This window comes from Schistocerca cancellata, chromosome 7 (assembly GCF_023864275.1).
Source record: "Schistocerca cancellata isolate TAMUIC-IGC-003103 chromosome 7, iqSchCanc2.1, whole genome shotgun sequence".
Classification (NCBI taxonomy): domain Eukaryota; kingdom Metazoa; phylum Arthropoda; class Insecta; order Orthoptera; family Acrididae; genus Schistocerca; species Schistocerca cancellata.
The window spans coordinates 143526255-143538814 of record NC_064632.1 but is presented as its reverse complement, the minus strand read 5'-3'; the positions used below and the strand labels follow the sequence as shown (position 1 = coordinate 143538814).

Below are 12560 nucleotides of genomic sequence, written 5' to 3'. Positions count from 1 at the left end.
AGCATATGGCTGCCCAAACCATCACCAAAACCCCGTCGTATTGCACTCCTGAAACACAAACTCGGGAAAAAGTTGAAATAAAATGTGCAACAAGACACATCCGACCAAATGACTCGCTTCGAAGTCCAGGTATACAGCTTCAGCACCACGTTTTCCTGTTACGGGTATCTGTATCAGTGATGAGTGGCTTTGGGATTCTAATACCCCCTTCTGTTTCGTGCTCATGGAGCACCCTTCGTGTTGCTCGGCGCGAGTGCGATATTCAGTTCTACTCTGACTTTGGAGCTGTTGTTCTCTTATTTTTTGTCACACTTATTTCCAGTGACCGTCTGTCACGATCTCTCAACATACACTTTCGTTCACGTTGTGATGTAGCGAATCGTGCTTTTTTTATTTTACCTGTATGATGCCTCTTGAAACACAAAAACTTCGCCCCCCTTGGTTACGGAAACACCCACCATACGAGCACAAGCAATTTCGACACGTTCGAATTCACGTAGCTTCGACTTAATACACCCACAACCATACTAAACACGCTGTAATACAACAGCGTGAAGTGCAGGTTTGGCTAGCATATGTATTTGTATTCAAGCATCCATTTTTTCGCGGTGTTTTCATACACTCCTGGAAATGGAAAAAAGAACACATTGACACCGGTGTGTCAGACCCACCATACTTGCTCCGGACACTGCGAGAGGGCTGTACAAGCAATGATCACACGTACGGCACAGCGGACACACCAGGAACCGCGGTGTTGGCCGTCGAATGCCGCTAGCTGCGCAGCATTTGTGCACCGCCGCCGTCAGTGTCAGCCAGTTTGCCGTGGCATACGGAGCTCCATCGCAGTCTTTAACACTGGTAGCATGCCGCGACAGCGTGGACGTGAACCGTATGTGCAGTTGACGGACTTTGAGCGAGGGCGTATAGTGGGCATGCGGGAGGCCGGGTGGACGTACCGCCGAATTGCTCAACACGTGGGCCGTGAGGTCTCCACAGTACATCGATGTTGTCGCCAGTGGTCGGCGGAAGGTGCACGTGCCCGTCGACCTGGGACCGGACCGCAGCGACGCACGGATGCACGCCAAGACCGTAGGATCCTACGCAGTGCCGTAGGGGACCGCACCGCCACTTCCCAGCAAATTAGGGACACTGTTGCTACTGGGGTATCGGCGAGGACCATTCGCAACCGTCTCCATGAAGCTGGGCTACGGTCCCGCACACCGTTAGGCCGTCTTCCGCTCACGCCCCAACATCGTGCAGCCCGCCTCCAGTGGTGTCGCGACAGGCGTGAATGGAGGGACGAATGGAGACGTGTCGTCTTCAGCGATGAGAGTCGCTTCTGCCTTGGTGCCAATGATGGTCGTATGCGTGTTTGGCGCCGTGCAGGTGAGCGCCACAATCAGGACTGCATACGACCGAGGCACACAGAGCCAACACCCGGCATCATGGTGTGGGGAGCGATCTCCTACACTGGCCGTACACCACTGGTGATCGTCGAGGGGACACTGAATAGTGCACGGTACATCCAAACCGTCATCAAACCCATCGTTCTACCATTCCTAGACCGGCAAGGGAACTTGCTGTTCCAACAGGACAATGCACGTCCGCATGTATCCCGTGCCACCCAACGTACTCTAGAAGGTGTAAGTCAATTACCCTGGCCAGCAAGATCTCCGGATCTGTCCCCCATTGAGCATGTTTGGGACTGGATGAAGCGTCGTCTCACGCGGTCTGCACGTCCAGCACGAACGCTGGTCCAACTGAGGCGCCAGGTGGAAATGGCATGGCAAGCCGTTCCACAGGACTACATCCAGCATCTCTACGATCGTCTCCATGGGAGAATAGCAGCCTGCATTGCTGCGAAAGGTGGATATACACTGTACTAGTGCCGCCATTGTGCATGCTCTGTTGCCTGTGTCTATGTGCCTGTGGTTCTGTCAGTGTGATCATGTGATGTATCTGACCCCAGGAATGTGTCAATAAAGTTTCCCCTTCCTGGGACAATGAATTCACGGTGTTCTTATTTCAATTTCCAGGAGTGTATTTATGTTCAATCATATAACAGTACGGCCACGGCGTTGCCACCATCACATATCTCGCATAGGGCTCATGGGAATAGCATATAGAGGCACACAGGACGTCATTTTTGCCTCACACAATACGCGAACTCAGTAGGCATGAAACCGGTACTATTGGTACGAAATTCTCTCTCCCATGCACTATACAGTAATTTACGGATGTAACCTGTAGATTTCGAACACTACGGCCATGATGTCACAATTACTCTCTGATTGGGGACAGTCATGGCCCATTCGGGGTTATGGGTTACCTTACCACGACAATAGAGCTGACGTTGGCGAGAATCCTTATGCGTCACATTCTGTAACAGCAGATTGAGTGGAGTCTGACAGAATGTCCATCAGGACGTCAGTAATATTGTCATGTCAAGGACTCATGGCGACTGCTGGTAGAACTGTTGCAATGACAGCCTTCAAGGTTTGCGAAGTGTTTCATAACAATCTACTGTATCAAGATTGTTAACACTGTCAACCAGGAGACATGCGACCTGTTGAGAATTATTTTTGTTTATATTAGGGACTGAAAACTCAAGAAGTCAAGATCGCATGTAAAATTTTCTTTGTTTGAATAGATTATTAGATTTACAAACAATCTATGCATCTCGAGGTCATAAAATATTTTTCATTAGTGTTGGTGCCATCACGGCTTCACTCATCGCTTACATCTTTCTTAAAATGACCGAATCCGTACAAGAAATATCTGAAAACAGCTTTTCATCATTAGTGGTCAGTTTAATTGAACGATGGTCAAAAACAAAGGCACTGTGATTCTACAGGATGTAAATACTGACTTTGTCGTTTGCTACGTCGTAAATACATAATGCCTTTGTTTTATGACCATCGCTTGATTACACTGGCCACGTGCGATGAAACGCTAATTTAAATTATTTCATGGGACGGTGTCATGATTTTAACGATGTGTGAAGTCTTAATGGAACCAAAACTAACCAAGAGTACACTACAGGCCATTAAAATTGCAGCACCAAGAAGAAATGAAGATGATAAACGGGTATTCATTGGACAAATATATTATACAAGAACTGACATGTGATTACATTATCACGGAATTTGGGTGCATAGATCCTGGGCAATCAGTACCCAGAACAACCACCTCTGGCCGTAATAACGGCCTTGATACGCCTGGGCATTGGGTCAAAGAGAGCTTGGATGGCGTGTACAGGTACAGCTGCCCATGCAGCTTCAACACGACACCACAGTTCATCAAGAATATTGACCAGACGTTTTCAATTGGTGAGAGATCTGGAGAATGTGCTGGCCAGGGCCGCAGTCGAACGTTTCCTGTATCCAGAAAGGCCCATACAGGACCTGCAACATGCAATCGTGCATTATCCTGCGTGAATTGTAGGGTTTCGCAGGGCCACGGGACGTAACACATCTTAAATGTAACGTCCACTGTTCAACGTGCCGTCAATGCGAACAAGAGGTAACCGAGACGTTTAACCAATGGCACCCCATGTCATCACGCCGGGTGGTACGCCAGTATGGCGATGACGAATACACGCTTCCAATCTGCGTTCACCGCGATGTCGCCAAACACGGATGCGACCATCATGATGCTGTAAACAGAACCTGGATTCATCAGGAAAAATGACGTTTTGCCATTCGTGCACACAGGTTCGTCGTTGGGTACACCATCGCAGGAGCTCCTGTCTGTGATGCACCGTCAAGGGTAACCGCAGCCATGGTCTCCGAACTGATAGTCCATGCTGCTGCAAACGTCGTTGAACTGTTCGTGTAGATGGTTGTTGTCTTGCAAACGTCCGCATCTGTTGACTGAGGGATCGAGACGTGGCTGCACGATCCATTACAGCCATGCGGATAAGATGCCTGTCATCTCGACTGCTAGTGATACGAGGCCGTTGGGATCCAGCATGGCGTTTCGTATTACCCTCCTGGACCCACGGATTACATATCCTACTAACTGTCATTGGATCTCGACCAACTCGAGCAGCAATGTCGCGATAAGATAAACCGCAATCCCGATAGGCTACAATCCGATCTATATCAAAGTCGGAAACGTGATGGTACGCATTTCTCCTCCTTACACGAGGCTCACAACAACGTTTCACGAGGCAACGCCGGTCATCTGCTGTTTGTGTATGAGAAATCGGTTGGAAACTTTCCCCGTGTCAGCACGTTGTAGGTGTCGCCACCGGCGCCAACCTTGTGTGAATGCTCTGAAAAGCTAAACATTTGCATATCTCAGCATCTTTTTCATGTCGTTTAAATATCGCGTCTGTAGCACGTCATCTTCGTGGTGTAGCAATTTTAATAGCCGGTAGCCTATCCAAATAAAGAACATTTAATGTCCGATTTTGGTTTTCCAGTCACTAACATAAATAGAAAAGGCGACCACCTTTCCATGTGCCAATTGTTGATGCTGCAGGTGGCAACTAAACCCCGGCGCCCTCATCTGCAGTGACGTCTCTAACATCGTGCCTGTTGTGACGAGGTACTTACTACTACGTATGTCAACGAATGTGCATGCTGATACAGAGCCGTGATTACAGTAACACCGCCTCTCCGCACCGCAATGCACACACATCGCCAAGTCCTGCGTAAAGCGCACTCATTCCGCCGCTGCACCTGCAGTTGTGGAGCGGGGAAGAGCCGGCGGGGGGTTGCAATCGATTGCCGTTGCGCTAGCGCCCTGGCCACGTTTTGTCATACGCTGATCGGCAGCCGCTAAATTGCAGAGGGAATGGGACTCTGCTCCGCTCTATGTCGAGGTTTATCCTGGGGTCGTTACACAAAATGTCTTCCAAAACGACAAAGAGAGACATATGAGACACCCAACATCTGATAGTAAATTAATAACAACGAAGTGCCAGCAAGCGGAAGAATTTATTTGATGAGTCTTTTTAAAGATACTCTTTGGTCCGTTCCGAAGCTGAAAAATCTATCTTCACTCGTTTTTTTTTTTTCATGTGTGGTCCGTTAATGTCACGACGTCATATGTCGCCATCTACTAGTACGAAATCGCAAATGGACAGCGGTACGAAGATTCAATAGAACATTGTATTAAAACAAACTTGAAAACATTCAAATCGGTCAACGTGCGTAATCAAGTAAAAATTCGAAATAATTTGTGGCTAGTTACCATCTGAAAGATAAATCTTCACCAGTATATAGCCACGTTGTTGAACATGTATTTTATGACGAATTGGCTATCTGTTTCGTACTCGTGTTTAAAACGTTATTTATAAATTAATAATTGTCATGAAGGAAAGTGGGAACAGGAATGTCATCCGATCATCCTCTACCACTAACATTGCCAACTCTATAAATTAACATGCCGAGCCGTGAACTGGAGATATAGGCAAGGAAAAACAAAAGAGTTTCTTAGTAACGGAAATAGATTAAATATTTTGTAACATGAATTTGTTAACTATTTCTAGCCGTGATCCAAAACTCTTTTGTTTTTCGAAATAAATTGTTGCTAGAATCGAAGTGCATTCTCCCGTCTGGTGCTCCCACTCGCTTTATTTATTAAACAGACGCGAAAGTCAAGTGCTAATATCAAATTAAATATCATGATAAATAAACTTTAACTCAAATAAAAGCCGCGACTTCTACGTCTTGGAGGACGTGTTTTGTGTTTCTCTGGCACAAGCGCATTTACTTCACAGCATTGTGTCAAGTGGTTTCATTTCTGTCACCAGTACACCCTGAAGGAGGTTATCCTGGATGCATACCCACAAGAGATTGGAATATTTCGGATAGTTATCAACGTCCTCATCAAACATACCTTAGTCGTTAGCAAGATTGTGTTTCAAGAATTTAACATTTCAGAAATAAAAACAGAAGTGACAGAAGATGCAGTTGATTAACACATTTTCTTATCAAGTATGTGCCAGAGAGTTGAATCCAAGGGTGAAAGAACAGCATCAGTAAGTAACTCATGCTTGCACACATACTGCAAGATGTGATTTAATTAGCTTATTTCACTGGTAAGCTAGCAATTTCAGATAAAGATGAAAAGTGGTGTCGATACGTCGAATACACTCAAGGGAACAACCGCGACGAAAAGAAAGGATACAGGTACTCTTTGAGGAAACAGAAGACAAGCATCACATTCATGGAAATATCTTGCGACCGAATATAGGAAAGTTAACAGAGTGAAGACAATCATCTAAGTGACACGTTGAGGAAGGAGGTTAATCAAACGAGGATCACGAATTAGAAGCCACGCTACAAGTGACTTTAAAAGTGATCTGGTACACAACCTTATTAAAACAGATATTTGATTCTACTGTTTAGTATTCAAATAAGGGCAGTTACATATAGCAAAGTATTGGAATACTAAATGAAATAAAGAAGGGAATATTTGTGTGAAAACTGTTGGTCCTAGGACATACTAAGATTAAAGTATGTTAAGCCGATAACTAATTTTCAAGCACACAGAGAGAGCTACAGCCTGTGAGGGGAAAGGAAGAACACTGTTACAGCCAAAAAATTAATTACGCTTTGCTGATATTTTAACTCACGAACAGTACGTTGCTTCACGTCAGTTTTGAGCCAAATGAGACGGGGATGTAATGAGAAGGTGTACATTTTAGATACAACTGCAGAAACTAGGGCCACATTTTACGCTGAAAATTAGTGTCCACTAGTAAAAGCACACTCATAATTATGTCGTAAATGTCTGGTTTGCGGACGAATGTTTACTACAATGTTTTTATTTTTGTTATCGTAGAGTTGCAAGCTAGTCAGTTTTCGCTATTCATTATGATGCCCTCCAAACTACAAGTCTCTCTCCACATTTTATTCGGGATGCCGATTATGTCTGATACAACCGTCTTTATGTTGTATCGCTTTTCTTCCACGCCAGTTTAACCTGGCTGTTAAAACCGCCCAAAACAACCGGTTTCTGAAGTAACAGATTTTAGGGTTTTTTATTTCTATTCCTTCCTATAACAGACGTAGAAATCAAACAAAGACTGAAAAATCTTTATCTGTTTCACGACACGTAGAATGATAGTATTATATTAAACAGGCAAATGAAAGAAAACTTAGTCCGTCCAATGTTCGCTGTTGTTTTTGAAAAGTGATAAGCGGTTGAAAACTGCCACCAGTATTCTCCTATTGATCCATATCTTTTGAAACTCTGCTCAAAAATCCTTTCACACTGTTGGAGCATTATGAGTCGTAAGTGCTAAAGGGTGAAACCTGAAGTTCAAAAACTCTATTTTTGTGTTAATTTGTCCGTTTTCAGTGGCTAAAAGCAGATAAAGGTATATTACGTAGGAACAAGCAGCAGATTATATACTACGAATGAACAGTTATTAAGTTTTTAATTTATAACTGTTACCATAATATCTTTCCTCTCTTATTAATTCTTAGAAATGAGAAATATGTATTAATCTTTTAAGGCAAATGAAGCACCCCACTTCCTTGCTACGACACTTCGTAGGAATGTGTACAGACTGTGGTTGGTGCCATTCAGCAGTATAATGGATATTCCGGCGACGCCAGCAAGAATTTATCGTACAGAGCAGGTGGGGGTAATAAGTCTCTCGTATCATACGCACACACGTAGCTTAAGATACCAGGCACGGCAAAGGGGCATTATTGTCTCAGCAGGCGTATATCAATTCTTATGCCACGTCTTTGTTGCTCGTTTCTGTCAGAGTTGATATTAACATAGTATAGATCGCTGTTCAAATTTTCTATGACAGCGCATTATTTCAAACCAATGCAAATCAAGAATAAAAATTACTATCTTCTAAAAAAAGGTGTGTTTAAAAAGGAAAAATTTTGTCATTTCTGCTATGGCTAACTGATATTTCGACTTTTCACTCGGTTATCAGTAAAAATAAAAACACTTGTTATAACCGAGACCAAACAAATACCGAAAAAACATGTCATTTAGAACTATAGTACCGGTATCGGTTTTAACCGATAGACTTTTCCCATCCCAACACTATCTATCTATTTTTTTTTTCAGAACTTCAAAATCTTAGAAACATGAAAGGGTGTGTAACACATTATCTAGGTCGACAAGACAGTCTAAAAAATGTATGCAAGTATCAGGTTTAAAAAGGACCAAAATTCTATCTCTGTGGGACGCAGTAGCTATTCACGTTGACTGCCTGTCCTTTGTCTCTCTCTCTCTCTCTCTCTCTCTCTCTCTCTCTCTCACTGTCTCTCACGCACACACAGACACACGCACGCACACACACAGACACACTCTTTCTGCTGTGAGGCGTATAATTGAGGTTGGAACAGCACGCAAAGCTGCACGGGGTGTGTTGCTCGTCTGCACATAATCTGGCTGCCGCCCGCGCCGCCGACTTGACACCGGCTTCAGAGCGGCAAAGACGAGGCAACAGCGGCGCCTGTTTGCCGCGTCCTCAATGCCGGCAGCTAATTACGTTGCGGAAGCGTGGCAGCTCTGCCTGGGGCGTGCGCCCGATGACGCAAGCGGCCAATTGTCTTCGCCGAGTGACGCCCTATGCCGCGCTACAATGCCACTGTGCGCCCGTCCTTCCTCTCTGCAGGCCACGTCTGTTGAAACGGCCCAGCCGAATTCAGTGGTCGCCTCGTTTGCGAGCTGGAACTCATGCCGGTTTACAGATACACACTTCCCTTACACACGCACATCTCACGTTTTTTCCTCGTAAACTTAAATTTATGGACGTCAAACTGGAAGAGGTCTGAGAATACCTTGCAGATTTGATAAACAACACACTTCGTACACTCATTCCCATCTAATAGCAATGTTTGGTATAGCACGACGCATTTGTGCAGCATGTCACATAAAGTGCTGATGTATTAACCTCTCATACGCCGGTTTAATCGGACTTGGAAACATTCGTTAGTTTCAAAAAGGGAACATATCCCTGTTTCGAGACCGTTCACCTTGAGCGCAGATGGTCGTATCTGCTGTTCAGTTGCTTGAAACCTCGTTTTTGCAGTGTTTCGGAGTACTGCTTGGTGATCAGTGTTGTACCTCTGAGTTTAGATAATCTTCATTAAAGGTAAATAAATAACAGTTATTGATATAGTGGCTATTGTAGATGTTTTAAAAGCCTGTTAGTTTGACGTATCAAATGTGATGTCGTGCTTTTTGCTGTAGGCCTACGTCTTCTGATGAATTATATTGCATCCTGTTGTTGAAAATAAACCATGTGGATACTGAGACTAAATTTTGGGACTGTAAAAAGGAAAATCAGAGGCCTAGGCATAATTTAAACACCACAACTATAAACTGATTTGATTCAATCTTCAGTGATGACAGGATTCAATGTTACTCAAATCTCTGTGTGAAGTACCCTGGGTTTCAAGAATCCGTGGCCCGAATTGCAAAAAAAAAACACAGAGTTCCTGGAAAGGTTCTCATTTCTGATTTGCAACTGCAGGCAGCCATAATACTTCTTACCTAAAGTTCTTCAACCGTAACTCTTGATTGATGCTCTAGTAGAAAACACTTCCTTGCTACAAAAGAACAAATCAGGTGTGCCTAGTATTCAAACAGAAATGACGTACAATAGACAAATTCCAACACAAGACAAGAATTTCCAGGATGTACGCGAGATAGTTACGTACATTCCATAACAGTTCAGACTATTTTATGAGGAGCATTGATGTGATCAACAACAGATACTGCAGAGGACGGAGAAAGTGAAGGACAGCAATGAATTTTAGAGTAAATATCATAGATAATGCTTTTGAAACATGTAAAAGTATAGCAATTTCCTGTACAAGTCGTGTTATGAATATATGTGAAAATGTCACTATTTCTGATGTTGGAATAAGAAGTTTTAATGCCTAATTAATAATAACTTTGCACAAGGAACATATCCTCGGATTTTAACACAGTGATTCCTCCTTCAGGACAACCCATCTTTTCAAGTTACTGACACAACGGGTAATGTAAAGAATCTCATACAACAATTGGGTTAAGAAAAAAATTAAAAAATGAGAAAGGGAAAAAGTTTTTGTGTTTCCCTACAAAAGAAAGTTTTTTATTCGTTCCATTCTTAAAACTCCCGATTCAATTACTTTGATGATATTAGTTCCACGAACGAAGCTTATTTTGTAGAATGTTAGGTTCTGTCGGACCTTCTTTAAATTATTGCATAACTTACCATCTGCGACTAATTGCTGTCATTATGAATCCAATGGACGAGTTGAGAAATCATTTTTACCTGTAAACGTAATATTGTTATAAAATATAATTTGCGTCAGTATTTAGCAATTACCCACAGCTGTTTTTGTAGGATCTTTCGTAATCTTCATACTCATCTGTTGTGCAAATACACCCATAAACACCACAAACAAGTTAAATTTTTGAAGAAAATATTCTGACATTGTCACTCTTTTAAACTTCAAAAATCTCAATGTTTGTTTCTGTTCCGTGTTCGGTCTTCGTTGAGGTTTCTATGTTTTTATACTAGGTCTGGCAAGTAATTAGAGCTTTATTTACTTTCTGTCTCTCGCTCTCTTGTGTGTGCGTGTGTGTTTTTGTATTTTCATTACTTCGTGTGTTTCTGTTGCCTGTTTTGTAGAGTTCTTTAGAATTGTTAAATGGTGTACCATTGTAATGTAGGTTATAATGTGCTTTCCAACTGTTTTCGCTTTCTATGTGTCAAAGGTGTCTTCTATATCAGATGTTTGGTATAGCCTGTGGTTGCATTTCAGTGTTTCTAAATCAGCGTCTATTTTAGTTACGCGATCAGAAAATGTACTCGGGGGCAATTGCTTTTTGGGGGTCTTAGTCCTTTGCGTAACAGGTGTTCCTGAATTGCAGTAACTTTGTATGCAAACTCGGATGCTCATGGATTAGAGCTTCAGAACCAAACTCAGATTAATTAATCACTATTTTGTATCACTCCGTACACTACAGGTGCAGTGTTTGTTGCTGTTGTCGTCGTCGCTGTTGTTGTGTGTGTTAATGAGAGTAGGTGGTGAAGTAGTGTCGAAAAATTTACTTCAAAATCTGACAACTCTTGCCTTTTATGCGACATATAGTCAATGAAATAGTCTCACATGGGGCATTAAACAATGAAATTTCTTAGACTTCCGTAGATCAACGTTTATTATAGAGTCAAACACGTTTGTAAAATGATAAGCTATCCAACATTAACAAAGGTACCATTACATTCGTGTTAGCTTGTAATTTAACTTGCAGTACAGATATCGCATTAACGTATTTCATATGTTTATATTCACCTATTTTTTATCAAGCAAAGGCTCAGGAAACACAATGGTATTTATTTTGTTACTTAAAAAGGATTTCTAATAAGGAAATTCTTTTACTAAAGAAGTTGCATAATTGCCTTCAATTTTGTGGTTTGGAAACATATTCCATTATCTTGTACCACGTACGAAAATTTTGAGTTCTTAATATAAATTTAACACCTCACGCGTGTGCGTGGTCCAGTAGTTACTGTAAAATTACGTAATTTACTTCAGTTCCATCTATGCAACTACTAAATGTGTTTGTTTTAGTATAGGTGTTTCGCAGGTCACTAAGGACATTTTAAATCAACAAAACGAAACACATACGGTAAAATAAATACCAGTACGCATTGCTAGTGGATACGAAGTGTTTGAAGGAACCATAGGACATCCATTCTCCAATTTGCGTAATACAAGCGGACCCGGCAATGCTAAATATGTACGGGAATGGGATATACGTCCTGATCTCCTTCTATCTTCCCCCCTCTCTTCATCTCATCCCCCTTACTCTCTCTGTCCATGTCCTTCTTCCCTGTCTCTACGACCATTTCTTTCCCCTCCCCTCTCTGTCCATCTCCTCTTCACCAGCTTGCTGACCTTGAGCTTTGTTTATTGTTACATCCAATGAATACTCGATTGGAAATTGAAGTCGCTTAAAATACGTGGGTAAATTGGTTGGGATCATTGGTAAACATGGTATCAGAGATCTCTCCTACTACTGCAAACAGGTAGGATTACAAAGTTTCGGACGATATAGGTTCCGCAGTAGTTTCTAATGATAAGGAACGTTCATTCGTCAGCGCCATCTACCGTGGCAACGATGGAGTTACGGACCCATGTTCATACGACCTTTCCTCCTCCATTTCCTGTGAGGAAACCGTCCATGCGGTTGGTCGGTTTTATTAATGTTCACCATATTGCCGATGTCCGTCTGAATATTAATCGAGTGTCTTTAAAAATTCGAAGTAAGGTCGGTCACGGAATTTTCGAGATTTTTCCCAACAACATTTTCCCTACATAAGAATCTTTGTTAGAGTATCGAGCAAAAACGTGAAGTAAATCTTTAAATTATTTTTCGAGAATTTTGCTAGCAACATTTCGCCTTTATATGGTATATATACACGTATAAGTATTTATATACAATATATATATAAATATGTAGCTATCAGAATGTTTATTAAACTATCGTGAAAAATTTTATGTAAGTCGGTTTAGAACTTTTCGTGATTCTTGGTAACAACGTTAATCGTTGACTTGTCTTTGTGTAGTAGTATACAT

The 12560-nt window shown here is 42.3% G+C and overlaps 1 protein-coding gene across 1 annotated transcript in view; it reads left to right on the top strand.

Moving 5' to 3' along the window:
- Nucleotides 1-2454: 2454 nt before the first annotated feature.
- LOC126092670 (protein artichoke) overlaps nt 2455-12560 on the top strand; it is a 187831-nt gene continuing 177725 nt past the window's right edge. The window contains exon 1 of the mRNA XM_049908391.1: nt 2455-2496. Coding sequence (XP_049764348.1) covers nt 2455-2496 — 42 coding nt within the window. The remainder of the gene's footprint in view (nt 2497-12560) is intronic.